Here is a 22993-nt window from a genome sequence, read left to right on the forward strand (position 1 = left end):
CAAGCCAGACAAGCTGTTGTGGATTGATTGTGTAACCATACCACTCGGCTCACCACTGCCAGTCAATATTTACTGTCTTCCGTGCCAGGCAGTCTGCTGGGAGCTGAGACTATAGTGTGGAGTGGCCACAGTTCCTGCCCTCTGGAAGTTTGTGATGTTGGGGGGTGGAGGAGCTGGGACCCCAGTGAGGCGCTGTCATGTGGTTGTTGCTATGTGTGTGTAGGGAGAACTGTGGGATTTGTTCTTCCTTGGGGAAGGGAAGGAGGAAGGGGAGGAAGGTCTGAGAAGCTCTCAGAGAAGACAGAAGTGGGCAAAGCACATTGCAAGCAAAAAGCACAGTCTGCGCAATGGCACAGCGGTGCGGAGCTGTATCTCCTTGCGGAATGGTATGGTTGGAACACAGGAAGCATGGGAGGAAGAGGAGAGATGAGCTGGAGGGGCAGGAGGGCCTGGCTATTTCAGCCCCTGATGAGACGATTCCAACGGACACTCGTAGCTCCAGAGCCTCCTACGTGGTCCACCAGTGCTTGGTCAGCCTGTCACAGCTCAGCTTCTCCCCTGCCCAACCCTGCTTACTTCCACACCTCTTTCCTGTGATCCTCAGTAACCACCTGGCTCATCTCGAAGTTTCACCTTGGCATCTGCTTCAGCCTGAGACCTGGAGATGGGGGTGGCTGGGTTTCTAGCTGGGGAATCTGGGGGCACAGTGGTGCTGGGAACGGGGAGGACGGGTCTAAGAGAGAAGGAGCAGGTTTGGGCAGTGGGGACATGGGTGTGCCTGTAGAAGGCTGGCCTGATGGGCCCATTAGGCATTCAAGGCCATCTCAGAATCAGTTGGGTTTGGCAATGGCAGTCATCAGGTCCTAGAGCCAGGGAGTGGTTGAAGCTGTCGGAGGAAGTGGCTCACTCAGGGAGAATTTGAAAAGAAAGCAGAGGGTAGTCCCACAGTTCACCACTGTACCAGGTAAGGAAGGGGCTGCTGACCATGTGCAGCCTGGCCCTGCCCACAGGAGTTCCCTATTGGTTGGGAAGGAGCCTCAGATGCGAAGAGTTAAAAACATTAAAGCTCTACCTTCATGGCTTACCAGGTGTTTCCATAACTCCAGACTGTTCTCAAGTCACAAGGTAGAGCACACACTAACCTACATGGAAAGATCACTGGTTTTAGGGATGGTCAGGCCCAAGTTGCCATGCCAGCTCCACCCCTCCCTGTGTGATGCTGAACAAATCTCTTGTCCCTGTTTCCATGATCTCACCTGTAATATCAGCCTAACCAGGGTTGTGGTGGGCATGAAACTGGAAATAGTATGGTTAACTCAAAGTTCTGAAAACTTAAAGGGAAAGAAGCATCGATGCTGATTTTTCTGGTCTAAATTGTACCCCAGTGAAACCAAATAGTTGATGAGGGGAAGATTCTTAAATCCGAGGACTCTAGTTAATAGAATAAAAATTAGAGTTATTGTTACTGCTCTGCATCCTCTAATGACATAGTGCATCTGTGCAGTGATGAGCAGTGGCAGGCAAACCATCAGTGGAATTCCCCAATGACTGACTGGATCTGGCTGACAACGTCTGAATCTACTGAGCAATCTTCACAACTTAGGGACAAGCAGATGTTCTGGGCCTCCTGCAGTGACATAATGGGAAACACACAGCTTTGCCTATGAAGTATTCCTGCCCAAAAGACTGAATGTGAAACTGACCCTCTAGATGTAACCACCAGTTCATGGGAAATACCAGGGACATAGAAACAAGTTAAAGGACACTGTGAGGCTGCAATCAGCCAAATCGAGACCGTGGGGGAATTCTACAGGGCAGATGAGCCTGTTTCTTCAACAAATTCATGGCAAGACAAAAACAATAATTTACAGTTTAAAAGAGATTTAAGAGACATTCCCACTAGGGGAAGACAAGAAGGTATGAAAAGTACTTGGCACATACTAACAGCTCAATAAATGAGAGCTACTGTTACTTTACAATGAGCAAACTGCACTTTGGTGAGAGTAAGTCACTTACCTGATGTCACCAAGAACTAGCCAATGACCCCATGGTCTGCTTTGCAGAAAGTCCTATGTCTATGCTGTTCAGTTGGGCAGCTACAATAATCACCAAAACCACTCACTGAAATTGAATTTTTATTCCAAATGACTGTAATGGCTAGAAAGACAACAGATAAAACTGAAAATGATCTGCTTAACTGGAAATTAGAAGTAGCTGATTTTGTAGGAGAGCAAACGGTGGGGTGACAGACAGCCTTGGCACTTGATAACGGTTATAACCAAGAAAGCATAAAAATAACCGATGTCCTTCTGATACACAATCTGGATGTGCAGCATTTACAGCAAATATCATAAAAAGAAAGGAGGAAAGAAAAGAAAAAAACTCCACAAAATCCCAAACCTCAAAAATCAACATTCTCTTAAGAACACAGTGGTGAGAAGACTTTTGGTAGCAAAATTTTCACAATTCTTAAAGTGAGAGTCTTCAAAAGTACTTCCTCAAATTCAAAAGCTAAAAAAAAAAAAAAAAAAAATGCAGAGGGAACAGTCACACAGGCTTAGAAGAGCTGCCGCCTGTCACAAAGATGACAATCAGTCCTGCTTCCAAACACAGTGATGACTGGCGAGCCTGACAACTGAACAGAGCCTGCCTGGCGGGTGCTGACGCAGCTGATTGTACAAGAACTCTCTGGATCACTCATCATCAACAGGCGACAACAGAGCTACTGCTCCTCCTGACTGATGCTCAGGCTGCCTTTCTGCACCTCTAGTTCCTCAGCACTGACCATCGACGGGTCGATGGCCGCGTATTTTGTTCCATGGAATTGTAGCAAATGGATCTGTAGAAACACAGAATCATTATTTTAAATGCCACAGTAACACATAAATGTTTTAAAAAGGTTTTATTTATTTATTTGAGAGAGTGAGAGAGCGCAGAGATGAGAGGGAGAGGGGGAAGCAGACACCCCCTGAGCAGGGAGCCCCAACATGGGGCTTGATCCCAGGATCCCGAGATCACAACCGGAGCCAAAGGCAGACACCCAACCGACGGAGCCACCCAGGTGCTCTAGCATATAAATGTTTATAGTTCTAAAATTATAATGTAATTAGAGAAAAACTGGAAAACATAGAAAAGTCAAGTATTTTGAAAAACCACAATGTGGGATCTTTGTTCCCTATTTAATATATAACAGGTCTCTCCAAGTTCCTATAAACTCTTCATCAACATCTCAGAGGGTGGCACACCACTCTGTGAGTGGGTGTTTACCCTCCTGCTTTGCTGCTGTGACTCAGGTCCTCCCCCGATCCTCTGCTGTTCTGTGTGAGATCATGATCAATGTCTCCTGGCATCAGGTTTTTTTGAATTTAGGGTCTTCTCCTTAGGATCCATGCCACAAATAGATGGCAGGACCTAAGGATGTGACTGGTTTTTGAAGCTCTTGATACTTCCTACCGAACTGCCAAAGCAATAATTTCTCACTGCTATTTTATTTTTTCTTAAAGATTTTATTTATTTATTCATGAGAGACACAGAGAGAGACAGAGGCAGAGACATAGGCAGAGGGAGGAGTAGGCTCCATGCAGGGACCCTAACGTGGGACTTGATCCTGGGTCTCCGGGATCACGCCCTGGACCAAAGGCGGCACTAAACCACTGAGCCACTAGGGCTGCCCTCTCACTGCTATTTTAATATCCATTTGGGTAGAAGATGAAGTGGCAGCTTTTGCTAGTTTGTGTGCATGCGTGCGTGTGTATATGTTAAGTTATATTTAAGTAATCTCTACACCCCATGTGGGACTTGAACTCACAACTCCCTGAGATCAAGAGTCTCATGCTCTTCCGACTAAGCCAGCCAGGCACTCCTGCGTGTGTTTTTTTTAACGTGTTAAAAATGGATCAGGAAGTTGCTTCAATGAAGGTTCCTGTTCTGATTGAATTCACTGTATCCAGGAGGCAAGGTCACATCATGTGGCATGGCCACTTCAGTATGTGTGGATGCAGGCCTGCTGTTCTTAGAAAAGAGATGGTAGGCAGAGTCACTCAACTGTTTCTAATATACCCGCTTGGCTTCTGCTATAAATTATTAATGTAAACCACCTTTATCAAGTGAATGACTCATTGCTACAGAGAATTCTGTAGTCTCTTATTCCACCATCCAAAAAAAAAAAAAAAAAAAAAAAGCTTTATGTTTCAAACCATACACTTTGGGTTCAAAGTGTTCCGGCTCCCAAGCTGGGACTTACCTGCACATAAAGATTCACCTCCGCACTTCTGCACAGGTATGGGAAGTTGCCCCCTGTTTTAAGATGAGCCCTCCGGGCATTAGGATACAGTTTATACATTTCTTCTTTAGCTTCAGTTGAAAGTGCACTCTGGTCAAATACCTTTTAAAAAAAACACAAAGCTGTAACCTACCAGTGTTTTAGTAGGTTTTTTGTACATTGTGGAAAGTGCCTTCCAAAGCATCTCTTTCTGGCTTTCTAGTGAAGAGATACCGCTGAACCCCTGGCCAGCCTGGGTAACTTGCTCATCTCTGGTAACTTCTAACTCCAACATAAGCTACAGATTTTGTTGTCAAACACCTCTTGCATTCATTGGGGGGAAAATTCTTATCATGAATTTTTTCCCCTTAAACATAGCTAACTAACTAAATTAAAAGAACAATAGTGAATGCCAATTCATTTCAAAAAGATCACTGAAATCCCCCAAACTTTTTATTTTATTTAAAGATTTTATTTATTTATTCATGAGACACACACAGAGAGAGAGAGAGAGAGAGAGAGGCAGAGACACAGGCAGTGAGAGAAGCAGGCTCCATGCATGGAGCCCGATGTGGGACTCGATCCTGGGTTTCCAGGATTACACCCTGGGCTGAAGGCAGGTGCTAAACCGCTGAGCCACCCAGGGATCCCCCCAAAACCTTTTAAATTTTATTATTACTTAAAAACAGTTACATAAGTACTATATGATCAGAAAAAAAATTCCAAAAAAAAATTTTTTTTAAGAGTATAAGAAAAAGTCCAGATCCTTTCCTGGGGGAGCCATTGTTAGCTGTTTGGAGTATATGATTCTAGACATCTTCTAATGCCCACATAAACTTACCTGTTTTTTGTTTGTTTGTTCTTAAAGATTTTATTTATTTGAGAGACACAGAGAGATAGCATGAGCAGGGGGAGAGGGGGATCAGGATCCCAGGACCCTGAGATCATGACCTGAGCCAAAGGCAGACACTCAACCAACTGAGCCACCCAGGTGCCCCTAAACTTATGTTTAAACACATGCAAACAAGTTTTCAAAAAATAATATTTAAAATGAAGCACACACACTCAAAAAGTATCTCCAACTTGCTAAAGCTTACATACAGTTTTCAGTGACCACATACCCAAGTGGTGAGCTCAGCTTTGAAAGATGGGCAAGCAGAGCAAATGTACCATGAGGACCAAGTATTTTACCAAGAGTACCGAAAAGCTTGTTCTGTGTCATAGTAAATTTTGAAATGTAGAGATTACAGTGGAGAATTAGAAGTTATAATTTACATGCTTGTAATTTCCTGAAAAATCAATTCTTAAAAATATTATTTGATTTTAGCAATACATCCACTTATGAGGCAAAATAATTATATGATTAAAAAAAAAGCCAAAACCACAATGAAATACCACTTTGCATCCATCAGAATGGCCATTATAAAACAAAAACAGGAAATAACAAGTGTTGGGGAGGATATGGGATGACTTGAAACCTTGTGCACTGTTGTGGGAATATAAAATGGTACAGTCTCTGTAGAAGATGATATGACGGTTTCTCAAAAAGTTAAACACAGAATCACCAATATGGCTCAGCAATTTCACCTCTAGGTATAGACCCAAAAGAAGTGAAAGTAGGTACTCAAACAGGTATGTGTATACCAACATTCAGAGCAGCATGATTCACAAGAGCCAAAAGGTGGAAAAACCCAAATGCTCATCAACAGGTGAATGGACAGGGGCAGCCAGGTGGTTCAGTGGTTTAGCGCCACCTTCGGCCCAGGGCCTGATCCTGGGGACCCAGGATCAAGTCCCATGTCGGGCTCCCTGCATGGGGCCTGCTTCTCCTTCTGCCTGTGTCTCTGCCTCTCTCTCTCTGTGTCTCTCATGAATAAATAAATAAAATCTTAAAAAAAAACAAAACAGGTGAATGGATAAATAAAATGTGGTATATACACACAACAGAATATTATTCAGCCTTTAATACATGCTATAACATGAATAAACTTTGAAGATATTCTGCTAAGTGAAATAAGCCAGACACAGAAGTACAAATATTACGTGATTCCACTTCTATGAGATACACAGAATAGTCAGTACATAGAGCAGAAAGTACAATGTGGGTTACCAGGGTCTGGGAGAAGGAGGGACTGGGGCAAGCTAGTGTTTAATGGGTACAGACTTTCAGTTTGGGATGATGCAAAGTTCTGGAAATGGATGGTGGTGACAGTTTCACAACACCATAAATGTACTTAACTCCTCTGAACTGTACACTTGAATATGGTTAAAATGGTAAGTTTTGTTACAAGAAGCAAACTTTCATGCTAATTAGACTTTATGGAATTTTTGATTCTCTGCCTCTGTGAGGCAACTTTTGCTGCACAGATGTGTAGTAGCTAAAGTACAGTATTTGGTGATGACAATAGAAAAATCCATCAAAATGGGTAAGGATTACCATGTTTGTTTATGTTTATTCTGATTTCAATGGTGTTATTCCTGCCAGGGAAAATATGGGGTAAGCAATAAACTGATTGTTTTAGAACTGTGGTGGTGGTGGTTGTTAAAAAAAAAAACAAAAAACAAACACAAGGCAGCATTTAAAGAGGCACACTGAAAAATTATAAAACAATTATGAGGAAGCTCTTGATATATACATTTATAAAGCTAAAGCATCTATTTTTTTTTAAAAGGAAGCTTACATCCATAATGGTCACAGGGATGTCTCGAATCTTATGAGGTTCCACATAAGAATTTTGACAATTCAGGGTAAGTCTTGAAGCCAGTTCACTCTGACCCAAACTTTCCAGCTGCAGGAAGAAACACAGGCAAAGTTTTTGAATTAAATTTGTTCCTCATGTTATATTAAATCCACAGATAATACCTGCACTTATAAAGGCGCCATCATGTGTGGTGGGCCGGGTCACCAGTGAGGAAATACAATGTATCTGAGAGACCATGCACTGGGCCTCCCAGCTGGTGGTGTTCTATTCTGGGAACCTAGCATTACATACCCCTCACCCTGAACTGCCTCTGCAACCGGGTAACCGTGGGTAGCAGGCTACTTCCCAAAGCCCCAAAGTGACAGATAAACACTTTTACAAGATTTTGGAGCTGGAAGAGATCTCAGAAAAATCATCTAGCCCCATAGCCCCTAAATGCAAGTCTGTAGACCTGCTACTTTGGGTTCCCCTTGTGGGGGAGAAAGAGAGGAGGAAGAGAGTAAAAATGCAAATTCCCAGACCCTATGCCCATGGATTCCAGTTCAGTGGGCTGGCAAGGCCTTGGAATCTGTATTTTTTTTTTTTTTTTTTTTTTTGAAGTAGGTTCCATGCCCAACATGGGGCTTGAACTCATGATCCTGAGATCAAGAGTCACACGTTCCACGAACTGAGCCAGCCAGGTGCCCCCGGAATCTGTATTTTTAAAAGCTCCTCCCAAGTGATTCTGATGAATTACTTCCCAGGAGTAACATCTGTTGGGTATATTAAAGTAAATATGGAAGACTGCTTAACAAACATCTCTAACATACTCAACGAGACAGATCTATCATCAAGAACTAGGGAGACATGGAGATTCCTAGTACAAAGTGTTCCCATTCTAATGCCAAAATCCTTACCCTGTCCACCATAAAATCAATAGCATCAGCCATCATAGGGTCCACTGGGCCAGATGAAAAGTTTCCGAGAACGATTTTTTTGAGCATAAATGATGGCATCAGCCAAAAGCTGTAAAACAAAGACCTGATCATCAAATCTGCAAGACCACACAAAAATGGCAAATATTCATTCGATATTGAAGCTCTGTATTAGCTACTTAGGATCTAAAGATAAAATGATCTAGTCTCTTCTTTCAAAGAGCTGGTTTTGAAGCATCATATTTTTATGTAAATTTTCCCGAGCTCCTAAAAGAGTTATGGTTTAATATAGTCAAGTTTTATTTGAGGATTTGGAATAATTATAAGCAGTATTTCAAATATCTTTACCAAGGTAGACATTTTGATAATTCTGAGTTTTGGTTTTGGTTTTACTAATTGGCCTTATTTCCAATGGCTAAAACTATTCTCCTTAGAAAATGGAAAATGTGGGCTGCCTGTGTGGCTCAGTCGGTTAAGTGGCCGACTCTGGATTTTGGCTCAGGTCATGATCTCAGGGTTGAGGGGTCGAGCTCCACAGTGGGCTCCGTGCTCAGGAGGGAGTCTTCTGGAGAGTCTCCCTCTCCCTCTGTCCCTCACATTCTCTCTCCCTCTGTAAAATAAATAAATCTTAAAAAAAAACAAAAACCTGAAAACTTAAGATTTCAACCTTCAGGTTTTTATCACCTTTTGATTGTTCGGTATTTCAAAATAGCAAAATGAAAGAATGATTGTACCTTCCAAAGTTTGCTACTAGTAGATTCACCTGCACTAATTCAAGGCAATTCAATTTATGAATTTCTATATGTGATTTTTAGTTGGTATTTATGCCATTAATTATGAATGTTCAGAGCCATTATATAGGGTGAACACTACTTTCTCCAAACCTATGCTGAAAATGACTTATAAAAGGAAGAGACCACCTTCTGATGTGCCTTCTCCATGGAATGGCTTGTTGGAAGGTGAGCATCCCTCACGAGGACAGCTGGCCATCCTTCATTACCTTTCTCCAACCCAACCCCTATGGCTTCCTTAGCTTCTCAAGGTGATCCTACCTAGGCACCTCGTGAGGGGCAGACCCTCCTGGCTTTGCTTGACCCTGTGGCCTCAATGGGTGGTACACAGCAAGCACTCAGATAGTTGATAAAATGTAGCTCACGTGCTGGAACACAAAGTGGGGGCTTTCTTGGTTCTGACAACTAAAACAACATTAAAATCGCCAAAAATTGTCAAAAATGGGCAGCCCAGGTGGCTCAGCGGTTTAGCGCTGCCTTTAGCCCAGGGCCTGATCCTGGAGACCCGGGATAGAGTCTCACATCAGGCTCCTTACATGCTCTCTCTCTCACTCTTTCTGTCTCTCTGTGTCTCAAATAAATAAATAAATAAATCTTTTTAAAAATCGTCAAAAATAATCAGTGAGCTTTAGTGCATTGTGTGGACATGAACTATTTGTAGTAAATGTAAGAAACTGTTGCACAAATGCTGAACTGACTACTGAGATAATATCAAGCAAAGGTTTTAGAAAGAACAGAGTACAATCTTTTTTTAAGTAAGCTATATGCCCAACATGGGGCTCAAACTCATGACCCAGAGATCAAAAGTCTCATGCTCTACCAACTGAGCCAGCCAGCCGTCCCTACAATTTTAAAGAGATGTGAAAATCATGAAAACAATGTTTATCTATAGTATTCTGTGAAAATCAACCTGATCTTATTTTTTTTTAATTTTTATTTATTTATGATAGTCACACACAGAGAGAGAGGGAGAGGCAGAAACACAGGCAGAGGGAGAAGAAGGCTCCATGCCCCGGAAGCCTGACGTGGGATTCGATCACGGGTCTCCAGGATCGCGCCCTGGGCCAAAGGCAGGCGCTAAACCGCTGCGCCACCCAGGGATCCCTCAACCTGATCTTCCAGGAATGTTTACTCACTGGGCTTTTTTTGGGGGGGGGGCAGGAGGAGCGAGTTGAGCCTAGCCTTGCTAGCAATGAAAGAAACCACATTAGGTCAGCTTTAAGGTACTATTAGATACTTTCAAACTACTAAAAATGGTATCTTCAATGAAAGGATGGCTCAAAAGTAACAAGCACCCCACTGGTTGCTCCAAAAGCATTCCACCATTTCCATCTTTCTGAAAGCAGACTAATATTAAAGTGTCATGATGTGCAAAACATCCACTGACAGACTAAATGTTCTATTCTATTTTGGGAAACACATCTCAAGGAAATAACCCAGAAAGGGAAGGAAAAAAAAGTAATTTGTATAAAGATTTACAGTAGAACATGATGAAAAACTGGGGGATGCCAAATGGCTAAAGAAACTGTGTTGCTCAATAGATGGCATTGTTTACAGAAAATAAGTGGAACAAGTAGAACACTATAGTTATATAGGCACTGAAGAGAAACTGTAAGAGCATATAAATGTACATTAAACAAAACTAAACAATTTAGAGTAATAGAAATAGCTGAATCCAGAGTTTATTTCATTTTGTAAAGGTGATTGTAATTTTATTAAAAAATATTTTTAAAAAAGATTTGTCTATTTATCTGAGAGAGAGAGAGAGAACAAGTGGGAGGGGCAGAGGGAGAGGGAGAAAGAATCTCAAGCAGGCATCACACTGAGTGCGGAGCCCAACTCAACTCACAATCTCAACATTAGGACCTAAGGTGAAACCAAGAGCCAAGAGGCTCAACCAACTGTGCCATCCCGGTGCTCCTAATTGTTTCAATTTTAAAAGCCAGGGCAGTTTCAAAAGACAGGAGTAGACATAACCCCTTCCTCCTGCTCTTCGATGCAATGAAAAAAACCCCAAAAGCTAACATATTAAAAATTCCACTGAACAAAAATCATAAGAATTTTGACCAAGTGTTTACGTTCTTACCTGTTTGCAGTCCAAGTTTGGTTGAAGATAGAAGTGTCACTGAAGGAATTGCAGAGGATGAGGGAATGGACTCTGGGAGATTTGTGTGTATATTCAGCAAATTTCTGGGCCAAAAAGCCTCCCAAGGAAGCCCCAAAAAGATGAACCTAATTGCAAACAAACATAAGGATACTAAAACAATAATCAATCCTAACATAAATACCAAAAAAAGCTGTTTTAGTTATCACCAACCACAGAATATAATGTCACTATAGTGTTTCATCACTAGTCATTAGATGAAAATATCTATAGTACTTTGAAACCTAGGAAATATTGTATTTTTTAAAGGTTTTATTTATTTATTCATGAGACACAGAGGGAGGCAGAGACACAAGCAGAGGAAGAAGCAGGCTCTATGCAGGGAGCCTGATGTGGGACTCGATCCCAGACTGCGGGATCACGACCTGAGCCCAAGGCAGACGCTCAACCACTGAGCCACCCAGGCGCCCCAGGAAATATCGTATTTAAATACAATTTATACATCCTGTCAAGAAAACAATTTGTGCATACAAGTTAAAAAATATTATCCACAGATTGCGTTAGAGAATAAAAAAAAAACCCAAATTACTAAGTGGTTTCCAGATTTTATTTATATTTGATAGAGAGAGAGAGAACATGAGTGGAGGGTGGGGCAGAGGGAGAAGGAGACTCCTGCTGAGCAGGGAGCTCCAGGAGAGCTGGATCCCAGGACCCTGAGATCATGACCCGAGCCGAAGGTGGAATTAAGCGACTGAGTTACCCTGGCACCCCACTTAGTAATTTATGTTTAAGAAAACTATGACTACTATGATTCTACTCCTAGGTACATACTCAAGAGAACCAAAAACATATGTCCATACAAAAACTTGTGCACAGATGTTCAGAGTAGTGTTCTTTCTAAGAGCCAACAATGGCAACAATCCAAATGTGCATCAACTGACAAATGGATACATAAATGTGGTACACATGTACAATGGGATATTATTTGACCATAAAAAGGAATACGAAGTACTGATACATGCTACTATGTGGATGATCCGTGCAAACATTATGTGAAGATAAAGAAGTCGGTTAGAAAAGGTGAATATCACATGATTTCATTTATATAAAATACCTAGAAAGTATATATTCACACAGGCAGAAAATAGATTAAGTTGCCAGGGCCACAGGGAGCAAGGTGAGGAGTGACTGCTAATGAATATGTGGTTTCCTCTGGGTGAAAAAAAAATGTCCTAAAATTGACTGTGCTGTTGGTTGCACCTATCTGTGAATATATTAAAAACCATACTCACACACCTTAAAAGCGTAAATTTTCTTTTGGGAACTGTCATTTTAAAAACAAAAGAAAAAATTAAAAAATAAAAGAAACAAAAAAAAAAAAAAAAAAATAAAAGAAACAAAAGAAAGACAACGCCAGCCTTTATAATGTAAATGTTGCATTTATGGGACGCCTGGGTGGCTGAGCAGTTAAGTGTCTGCCTTCGGCTTAGGGCATGATTCTGGAGTCCAGGGCGCGTTTCTGCAGTCCCAAGATCATCCCACACCGGGCTCCCTGCATGGAGCCTTCTTCTCCCTCTGCCCCCGTCTCTGTGTCTCTGTGTCTCTGATGAATGAATAAATAAAATCTTAAAAAAAAAAAAATCACATTTAAATAATTAGTTTTAGGGTACTCACTTTATCCAGTTGTAAATGGTCTAAAAGTTTTCTGAATCCATCACAGAATTCAAGATGGTCCCAATAAACTGGATACTGCAACTGAAATAACAGCAATTATTATTTAATAACAATATATAAATATATGAAAAATTCAGGACTCTACCATAAAGCTTTTCTTTGCTCAAGCTCTGCTCCTTATTCAGTCTATGTGAAAATACGCTCTCATCTTCTTCTAAACTTTAAAATTCACAGTTTACCTAAGAGATCAATTTAAAACAGAATAGCACACCAGTGATATGAGTAACAATTTCAATTCACATCTGTTTCCTTTCCCAATAGCTGAGAAACTCTGGGGCTCATAGGATGAATACGCCAGAACCCTTCAAAGTAAAGAAATACTGTTTTCCCTTAAATTCAACTTAATTCTAATTACGGTTCAGGAGAACTTGAAATAAAATTCTATGGAGAATTCCCGCTCTTTTTGGCAGCAAGGCCCAAAGGGAGTATTCAATAAAATTGTTCCTCTTTTATAATTGACTTAGTCATTCTATTATCTGATTTCTTATACTTTTGTTTTTTTTTTTTAAGATTTTATTTATTTATTCACGAGAGAGAGAGAGAGGCAGAGACACAGGCAGAGGGAGAAGCAGGCTCCATGTAAGGAACCCGATGTGGGACTCAATCCCGGGACTCCAGGATCAAGCCCTGGGCTGAAGGCAGGCGCTCAACCGCTGAGCCACCCAGGGATCCCTTATACTTTTATTTGTGACCAAAAAAGTATGGTGCCTGTCCCTCAGTAGCCTATGGATACTGAGGACAAGAAATATAAGCCACTAACTCCTTTTGAGGGGACTCAAGCTTGTCACCTAAGAATTCCCCTCTATAATAATAAGTAAAAGTCCCGACAGGTTAGTTGTTTTAAGCACTTAGATTAATTTTTTGTCATTAACAAATCGCTGGAATAGATACCACCATGTATATTATAGCATAATTTTAGATTTGATGTAATTATGTTACTTTTATTATTAAACATTTTATTTGTGCGTAAGATTCCACTATTCTGAAAGGATGGAGACCTGCTGCTCCCTAGCAGAAAATTTGAGAATTTGAGAATTTGAGTCAGATGATAGAAAACAAGATTTTTTTAAAAAAAGGATTTTATTTATTTGAGAAAGAAAAAGAGAATACACATTTGTGCGTGCACAGGAGCAGGGGGACTGGCAGAGGGAGAGGCAGAAGACTCCCCGCTGAATGTGGAGCTCGACCCCATGACACAGAGATCATGACCTGAACTAAAGTCAGAGGCTTAATGACGGAGCCACTCAGGCTCCCCAAGAAGATATTTTTATGAAGCCTTTAATTTAAAGATATTTATGTTCTAGACAGGTGATAAAATTGTATACAACTTAACACACACACACAATTGAGTACAAGTAAAACTGGAAATCTGAATAAGATCAGTGGATTGTATTAATATCAATACTCTGGTTATGACACCCTACTATAGTTTTGTAAAATGTTACTGTTGGGAGAAACTGGGCCAAGTATACAAGGGATATATCTCTGTCTTATTTCTGACAACTGCATGTGATCAAATTTTTTTTTTTTTTAATTTTTATTTATTTATGATAGTCACAGAGAGAGAGAGAGAGAGAGGCAGAGACACAGGCAGAGGGAGAAGCAGGCTCCATGCACCGGGAGCCTGATGTGGGATTCGATCCTGGGTCTCCAGGATCGCGCCCTGGGCCAAAGGCAGGCGCCAAACCGCTGCCCCACCCAGGGATCCCGCATGTGATCAAATTAAATTGTATTTAAAATCAATAAAAATCAATAAATCAGTAAAAATTTAAATGAGAAAAGTGCCTGTGCCTTTTAACTGTGAGATACTAACAATTATTTAATAAATTTTAAAATCTCATGGAGGTAGGTGTATAAGGACAAAGTAACTTTGAAGGCACCATTGGCCTTTTCCATTTTATTTTTAAGATTTTTTTAAACTTTTTTTTTTTTTTTAAGATTTTGTTTATTTATTCATGAGAGCACAGAGAGAGCAGAGACATAGGCCGAGGAGAAGCAGGCTCCTGATGTGGGACTCCATCCCAGGACCCTGGGATCACGACCCAAGCCAAAGGCAGATGCTCAATCACTGAGGCACCCAGGTGCACCCTTTTTAAAGATTTTATTTTTAAGTAATCTCTACCCAACATGGGGCTCAAATCCAGAACCCCAAGATCAAGAGTCACATGCTCCACTAATTAAGCCAGCCAGGAGCCCCTGGCCTTTTCTTTATTCATTATCCAGCTTATGAAATAAGGAAATCCCACATCAAGAAGCTTGAGGGCAAGAAGAAATATCCATCCAGAAGGCAAAGCGATCGTGACCTGTCAGTTTGGAGCAATAAACACACGGTCAACTTCAGACAGTCTCTAAAGTGGGAGAGATGCCTGTGGCCCCTCAGTTTGCCCGTCCCTGGCTGATTAAGAGTGGCCACCAGGAAAGGTACTGTGGTAGGGTGACATCTTGCTCTCCTGCAATGCTGTCCATCAAGAGGAATTTACAAAAACCCAGAACAAGGGAGGATTATTTTGCAGAGACTCAAAACACATCATATGAGGAATGATTAAAGAATGTGGAGAATTTTGCCAGAGAAGAAAAGACGTTGGGGGAAGGCAGCAGGCGGTGCTGATAATAACTAGTTTTCTCCACAAGGGCTGTCAGGAGGAAGAACTAGGATTTGTTTTGTGCGGCCCTAGTTGGTGGTAAACCCAGCAGAATTTTCAGTTACATTCCAAGAGAAGAGATCTGGCCAGCATTTTCTCTCCTTCAGACAGTAAATAAAATGTATATTAACATTTTTAACTCCCATAGGGAGGCCCGTTTCTGTGTTACTATTCCAGCTCCCAGAAACAACTGCCAGCTCAAAGCCAGAGTCTCTCCTTCCTGGGGAGTTAGGAGACCAGCCTCCACTGTCACACAGTCGAGGCACTGCCACAAAACTAGTCACAAAATACAGTGCCTTCTCTCACCTCCACTGTTCGCCCAGAAGAGATTCAAGAATGATCAACGGGAAACTAGATTTAGACCAAAGGTAGTAAAAAGGTAACAACTGGAAATAAACTTAACCAAATGCTGAGAGTCTGAGCTAATTCATCAACCTCGTCTCAACTTACACTGAAGCAAGCTTTCACTCACCTGAACGTGGGCAGACCCCTTTGCTGTGCCATAGTGCACGGTACCATCTTTATTCTAAAGGCTTCAGTTCACATTTTTAAAAAAGGAAAACAGGGGCGCCTGGGTGGTTCAGTCTGTTGCAATTCTGCCTTTGGCTCAGGTCATGATCTTGGAGTCCTGGGATTGAGTCTGACATCCAACATCCGGCTCTCTGCTCAGCAGGGAGTCTGCTTCTCCCTCTGCCCCTTCCCCCAGCTCATAATAAATAAAATCGTTTTTTTTTTTTTAACGATTTTACTTACTTATTCACGAGAGAGAGACAGAGAGAGAGACAGAGAGGCAGAGATACAGGCAGAGGGAGAAGCAGGCTCCATGCAGGGAACCTGATGTGGGACTCGATCCCAGGTCTCCAGGATCACACCCCAGCTTCAGCACTAAACCGCTGAGCCACTGGGGCTGCCCTAATAAATAAAATCTTAAAAAAAAAAAAAAAAAAAACACAAACAAAAAAACAGGAAAACAGTAGCTTCCTTCAATTAAAAAAAAAAAAACCATACGCATTATAATTAATCAGAAACATAAGCACACACATAAAAAAGAAAAAACCCCACCCCCACGAAATGTGGACTTGAACTGTAATACTGAATCCACAATACTTACAGCTATAACCCGGTAACCCCATCCAGTCAAAGCCAAAATCTGCCGGAAAAATACATCTGCAGTTCCACTGACAGGGGGAAGAAATATCAGAGGACACCTGATATTTCTGGGGCCGGCATCGTACAGTGACCATATTTTACTATCATCATCATCCACGATAATCTAGAGGGAAAGTTATAAGAAAAAGATATGGAAAACTTTATGGATTTGGTTTTATATTGTTACTGTCTACTATAATTTCTCTGACAACTTTAATGCCTTGGTGGTTACAAGGTATCCTGGGATCACACCAGACTAGCACATATAATAAACTGCATTTGGTCTCTTTTTGCCCTCCTCAGTGCTAACATATTATACACAGAATTGCTTCATACTCTTCCAAAGAGTTTTTTTTTTAAATCAGTTTTCAATTTTCCTTCCCATCCATGATTATATGAAGCCTATTTTATTTATCATTAAACAGTAAACTGTTCATGGCATCTTATTTCTTTCCCATACTTCTGGCTGTGTGTGTGTGTGTGTGTGTGTGTGTGTGTGTGTGAGAGTGTGTGTGTGTCTAGGAGGCAATTTGCGGAGTCATTCTCCAGCGCTGTCCAGAAGGGAGAAAAGACTCCAAGCTCTCAGGACAAACTAGGGAGAGACGGTACCACTCAGGAGATGCTTCTGGAACCTGATCTAGGCAACACCTCTGAGGGAGAGATTTTTGCTAAGATAGGAAGGATGCTGCCGCTGTAGGTGTCCCTGTCCTGGAAGAATGTTTCAAACCAGTCAGGAGTGGGGAGTGGGCACAGGGAAAAAACTGGCTTTCTTGGGAAAAAAGGGTAGGGAGCAGGAAGGTCATCACAAACCTTCCTTAATTAGTGGTCCTTACACAACAAGGAAAAAGGATGAGCTTTAAATGAACTGAGACAAGTCAAGTGCTCAGTGCTGAGTTTGGCAGATATTTTGTGTTCAGTGTTAGTATTATTCGCTGTGTGATTACTTTTTGTTTTCTTTGACTTTTTGGTGGTATTTGGAAAAGTACATTAACTGCCTGAACTTTTGCCAATGTGAATCAGTATTTATCCTACTTTTACATTAAAAAATTCAAGGCCTCCAGATTCTGTTTTCTGAGAGCTCCTAGCTGGAAATACTGCGGGTCCATGGTGTCATTGCAGACAGCAGCACACTGACTGGGATCACAGGTGTCACTGGGAGCAGTCAAATAGGGCAAGGTAAAGTCCAGTGGATCCTAACAATTCCCTTTTGGACTTCCCTGGGTCAAAGATGATGACAATAATAGCTCATACTCATGTTTTTGCACTTTGTATTTTGCTCCTCACAGTTTGGCTTTTCATTGTTTTTCGGTTTTTCTGGGTTTTGTTTTTTTTGCTGTTGTTTGTTTTGCTATAATTGTGGTAAAACTCTCTTAACAGCCTTTGACAGTGCACACAGTAAATCCCAATCTTGTAGTAATAAAATTCCCAGAGATAAGATATTCAGATCTCTAAAATTTTGTAGGAAATGATTTTAATAATTCATTTGGAATAAGTTTATCACTTCAATGTTCTCAGAGCTCTTTCAATGGCAATTTTGTCAGAATTCTATCTGATAATTTTAGAAGACACAGTATCTCTTTGATAATTTAAAATCTAGCACCATGAAATTTCAAGCAAACTTATCACAATCACGGACAGATGGACTGAACTGACAGCTGGAGAAAAGTACATCAATGAAGCTACTTGCTATAACTACTTCTAAGAATATTTCAAGAAGTTTGGGTTGCTTTGGGTCTGGTGATCAGCTTGCTGAGAAAGTGAGTCCATCAAGAGGAGCTCACATGAGTTACTTGAGGGAATGGGACAAGGTAGAGGACCCCAGGAGCTAATCATCTTTTGGCATGGGCGGTAGTTTCCCAGGGAGCAAGAAGGAAGGGAGGCTCCCTTTGGTTACCAGTCAAGTACTTCTGGCTTTGATGCCAGACTAATTTGATTATGATCCAGACTCTACCAAGCTATGTGACCTTTAACAAGTTAACCTCTCTGAACTTCAGTTTTCTCATCTGTGAAATGGGCACATAGCTACCCATGCTTTGTTAAAACTGTTAGAAGAATTAAATAGTGCTATTACTATAGTGACAGTTATACGGCAGATATCCTGTTTATATTTAGAAAACTGTATCTCAAATTTCTAGATGGAGAGCAGCTATGTTATTAATTCAAATCTGTATCGTACTTCCACAGCTGTCTACCCTGACAAAATGATTTTAACAAGATATAGATGATTTTCAGATCATCTTAACTAGCTTTTGTTAATGTGATCCCCAAACATTTGGGATTAATTAGGAGCTCAGAGTCAACAGTCAAACTTCAAGATAAATGCTTAGGGTTTTTGGACATCCCAGGCAAATAAGGTTTCCTGAAGACAACTATCATTGCAAATATAGGATTTATAATGTTACCCAATGTAACTCTTAAATCTGAAGAATAGGAAAAGGCTTTATAATAGAATCTGACTGTACCTACTATATAGTTGTTGTTACTGCAAGCTTTCCACCAAACAGAGTACACATATTTCTGCTTGCTTGAATACATAAAAGCAATTATAAAATAATGAGTATAGTTATACACCCACTTTTACTCTTGAATGAGTCTCAAAATCTGATAGCGCTTGACAAAGAGGTGAACTTTACGCTCTGCAACCCAGAGTCAGGATACTTGGCAATAACCTTTACTCTCAAACACTACTAAGGCATAACATCTAAGTCACAAGAACAATACATGATTTTGCAAATAAGAGGTGTAGTAAAATCATACATACCTTTTTAAGGGGAACTGTACTTCTAAACCAGTTATAATCAGGAGAGACTTTAATCTCTCCCATGATTAGCTGAAATGGAGGTTAACCCTGAAATAAAAGCATGTGATGTTTCATGTCAAGAATTCATGTTTACATCAGAACTAAATGTAGAGTCTGCTCTAGCTATACCAACAGTACTTTATATGGTAAAACCAAGGAAATGGGCTATTTTACCTTGTCAGAAAACAATTTTGTGAAATCCTATAGTCATAAAGCAGGAAGGGGCCCTGAGAGATAATGATTTTAACTCCCTTAGTTCCTCCAGATGAGGAATCCAGTCTAGAAAATTTCAATGACTTACCAGAGATCCTATGGCTATTGCAGAGCTAGGCCCAAAGGCAGGGAGGGGAGTCTTTTCTGACACTGACTGCCTGTCCTAGTTCAACGACTGCAAACTGCAGTGCCCTCACCTATGTGTTGACAGTACCTTAAAAATCCACTTTAACAAAGAGGTCTGATAAAATTATAAGGAACAGTCCATGCTAGAGAAAGGAGGTGATTTAAGTCTGCCTCCTGATCACTCCACAAAATGCTATAAATCTAATTCTGGTTGAACATAACTTCAGAACTTCATATGTAGTTCCTAATGTAAGATACAGGAAAATTTGCTGTTCACCTTGTTGGTGTGAATAAAAATGATATAACCTCCTCTGAAAGATCTATGATAAAATACCAGGAAAGGCTTGAAGGCAATAATTATTCCTATAATTAGGAATAAAACATATGTCTTTAGAAAAAATATGTGGTCTTTTGTTGTAAGATTAGTGATTTCTAGCTTTTATATAGCTCTGTGACCTTGGAAAAGTCACCTACCCTCTTTGGATGTGTTTTCTCATCTCTGTTTCACCACTCTATCTCCAGAGCCTACAATAGTGTTTGGCACAGAACACGCATTATTCATTGGCTAAATGGATGACTATGTCCTAAGAAGACTGCATCGGGAAATCCTAGAGTCCCTTTTGACCCAGGCCTCAGAGCTTTGGACTGGCTAGGCATCTTCAATTGAAAGGCTGCCCCTCTTTGCTCAGGCATCTGTGTTATGTCCTAATAGGAACCTGAAATTACAGTTCCCATTGCAGATTCTTATTGCCAAATGAGGAACTTCCACCCACTGGTTTAGAAGGATTCAAATTCTTGCTGTGTGTCCTGTCCTGTACCCCCAGGGCAAGTCTGGATTTCCTAACCAGATGTAGGATGTGTTCAAGACCATAGGACTTAACTCCTGGGCTGACTCCACGGGAGCAGGGGGCTTCTCTGGACTGGCCAAGAGCTGGGGACTCTAAACCCAATGAAACTCTTCCTTTTTTGGCCCCTCACATCTGCTATCTCAGGAGTACAGGGAACTCAGCAGTCTTAACAGTTACCTCTAACCTTGCGGGGTTACTAAACTAAACCCCAAGGAGATGGTAAATGTAGACATCCATTATTAAACTTGATTTACAACCTTGACATTGTAATAATGGTCTGTTCTCTCAAGGCTGGGATGGTAATTTTAGAAAAGTTCGTTAAAATCATAAGTTGTTCTAAAAAGTACCAACGATATCATTTAGCCAGTCTTATGCTGAAATCAGTGTGCACAGATGTAGTTATAGTTCATACTGGAATCAAGAAAATCATTCTTTGCATATCCACTTTCTCTTAACAAATAATAACATGTTAAAAAAAATCTAAGCCATTTGAATCTACTCAGCAGGTTCATAAAACACCTAAGCTACTTATAGACAGATAGCTTCTAGATTTGCCAAACTTGGAATAAATTATTCAGTTTTGGAATCGGCTGCAATGTACAAACCAACTATCATACATATACCAATCATACGCAGGCACTCACATGCACTGTCATCCACTTCTTCCCACAGCAATAAGTAGAAAGATGTTCCTTACCACAGTCCTCGGTATTATTCACAACCAACCCAGTATTATAACATTTTATAACTAATCTCACTTGATGGAGAGATTCCACCCAACTGTGACTACATTTTTGTAGGGGCAAGTGATTTTAACACTTGTGCTGGTTTGGCAGCACATCAAAGGTAAGATAGATACCAAATGTTGCATCTGACCAACTGACGTCTAAGTTAAAAAAAAAAAAAAAAAAAAAAAAAAAGAGCTCATTCCTGCAAAGGGAAAACAGCTGTGAGTGGTATGAAAAGGAAGTTTGTTCTCCTAGCTCTCAATCACTAAAGGGGTATACTTTTCCAAGTCACAAGGAGAACATTTCTGTATACAGCAAAAAAAGGTTAACTGAGATTGTGACCAAACTGGTCAGTATTAAGTAAGAAAGAATGTGGATCATGAGCTCAAGGCTGATTTGATCTCTCACGATTCAATTCTTCACAAAAAACAAAAGCACCTGTTCATGCTGGTGGGAAAAGGGCTGCAGAAATTAGCCTTAATCTTGCCTAAAGAAACCCCTCCTCAGGGAGTGTTCTGGACACCCAGTCCTCTCTCTGGCCCTTGAGGTACTGGACGATAAAATTGCCAATTATGAGTGTGCACCTAGAATTACATGCACTTATCCCTCAGGGTTTCAACAGAACCTGCCAGTTTACAATCAATGGAATTGTCTCTAAAAATGTTTAAGTCACATAACCAGCTTAACTAGTCAGAGGTTTTCGGAACCTTTATCTCAACCTGTAGTTGCTCTGCATACGGACAATCTGTGATTATTAATACCAGCCGGAAGTAAGTATTAAACCCTGAGAGTCTCCAGGAGATGCAATTGGCTTTTTAAATGCAAGTCCCCATAACTCACCACACCAGTAGACAGCTATCCTTTTTTCAGCTCTCTTCGGGGGAAGATTTATCCCTCTCTTCTTCAGGAACTTATTCCATTATCGTCTAAATCTCATGGGAGGAAAAGCTGCCTACTTGACATTTCTTCTGTGACACCTCATCTTGTGCTGTCTTGGGATAAAAGCTCTTGGAAATCTGCACACAGCTATTAAGTTACTCCTCAGTCTCTGGAGTCTTTCTGCTAACAGGAGCTGCAACATCGTACGAGGAGACAAAGAAGCAGCATAAGTGCAGAATTTAGAACTCCCCAGGAAAGCCAGAAGAGGAAAAGCAAAACACTCTAGCCCTGCTACTTTCCTCATTCCAACCCCAGCCCCCCTTCACAAGGCTCACACTTGGCGATGACAAAGACATTTGACACTTTCAGGCTGAGGTGCACTCTCTAACATAACTAGCTTCTTTCTGCTCAGAGTTCTTAAAAGTTGGAAAAACATATTCCTGGACTGCAGGAGTATATCCCCAGGACCGGATTACAGCAGTATGCTCTGGTCAAGCGCCCTCCCCCCGCCCCCCACCGCCACCCCAATGATCCAAACAGACCCCACCCTCTCCCAGTCCCACCAAAAGGCAGGGTCACAGGTACACCGACCACCCCGTGAACTCCACCTCGACCTCAGACAGACAGACACACACGCACGATCACGTGCACAGTCACATGGACCAGCCCACTAAGGGCCACACGAACAAAGTCACACCCACGGAGGCAGCCGCGCACACTACACACACACCCACCTGCAAGCCTCAACACATCGCGCACCCACACCCGCTTCCCAGGGCCTCGCCCACCTCTCACCCGCCGTGGCCTCCTCCACATACGTCCCTGTCCCTCCTCCCCAAGGCGGCTCTCCCCTCCCGCAGGGGCGCGGGCCCGGGTCGCCGCCTGCAGCCGGAGCGCTCGGTCCTGGCAGGCGCCGCGGTCGGCGGGGGCGAGCCGGAGGGCGGGCCTCCGAGGGGCGGGGCGCGCGGCGGGCGAGCCTGGGTCCCGAACGGGCCGCGCAGTGGGCGCGAGCCTCGCGCTTCCGGGTTCGGGGGAGGCGGGGCCACGTCCTGAGGAAGGGGCGGGGCTGCGTGGCTCCGGCGGTCACCATGACGACGGGGCG

The 22993-nt window shown here is 41.7% G+C and overlaps 2 protein-coding genes and 1 non-coding gene across 7 annotated transcripts in view; 1 reads left to right on the plus strand and 2 right to left on the minus strand.

The window, feature by feature from the left end:
- ANKDD1A (ankyrin repeat and death domain containing 1A) overlaps nucleotides 1-10366 on the plus strand; it is a 57629-nt gene extending 47263 nt beyond the window's left edge. The window contains exon 15 of the mRNA XM_072809134.1: nucleotides 9619-10366. Coding sequence (XP_072665235.1) covers nucleotides 9619-9692 — 74 coding nt within the window. The 3' untranslated portion in view covers nucleotides 9693-10366. The remainder of the gene's footprint in view (nucleotides 1-9618) is intronic.
- Nucleotides 2123-22842, minus strand: SPG21 (SPG21 abhydrolase domain containing, maspardin). Of its 5 annotated transcripts, none has more exons than XM_072809149.1 (10): nucleotides 22687-22842; nucleotides 21853-22084; nucleotides 19059-19145; nucleotides 16260-16421; nucleotides 12447-12527; nucleotides 10755-10900; nucleotides 7860-7968; nucleotides 6943-7050; nucleotides 4244-4384; nucleotides 2123-2839 (listed from the first exon to the last, which is right to left on the minus strand). In XM_072809149.1, exons 3-10 carry the CDS (start codon nucleotides 19119-19121, stop codon nucleotides 2723-2725), a joined length of 927 nt encoding a protein of 308 aa, XP_072665250.1. In that variant the 5' UTR covers nucleotides 19122-19145; nucleotides 21853-22084; nucleotides 22687-22842; the 3' UTR covers nucleotides 2123-2722. The 5 variants fall into 5 exon arrangements, with proteins under 5 accessions (XP_072665250.1, XP_072665249.1, XP_072665252.1 ...); XM_072809148.1 differs by having other exon boundaries at nucleotides 22680-22838; XM_072809151.1 differs by lacking the exon at nucleotides 22687-22842 and adding an exon at nucleotides 22455-22530.
- On the minus strand, nucleotides 9434-9506 carry TRNAK-UUU (transfer RNA lysine (anticodon UUU)). The gene has a single exon. It is a non-coding gene; the product is annotated as a tRNA-Lys (tRNA).
- Nucleotides 22843-22993: the final 151 nt, after the last annotated feature.

The sequence above is a fragment of the Canis lupus genome, chromosome 32, assembly GCF_048164855.1.
Source record: "Canis lupus baileyi chromosome 32, mCanLup2.hap1, whole genome shotgun sequence".
NCBI classification, from domain to species: domain Eukaryota; kingdom Metazoa; phylum Chordata; class Mammalia; order Carnivora; family Canidae; genus Canis; species Canis lupus.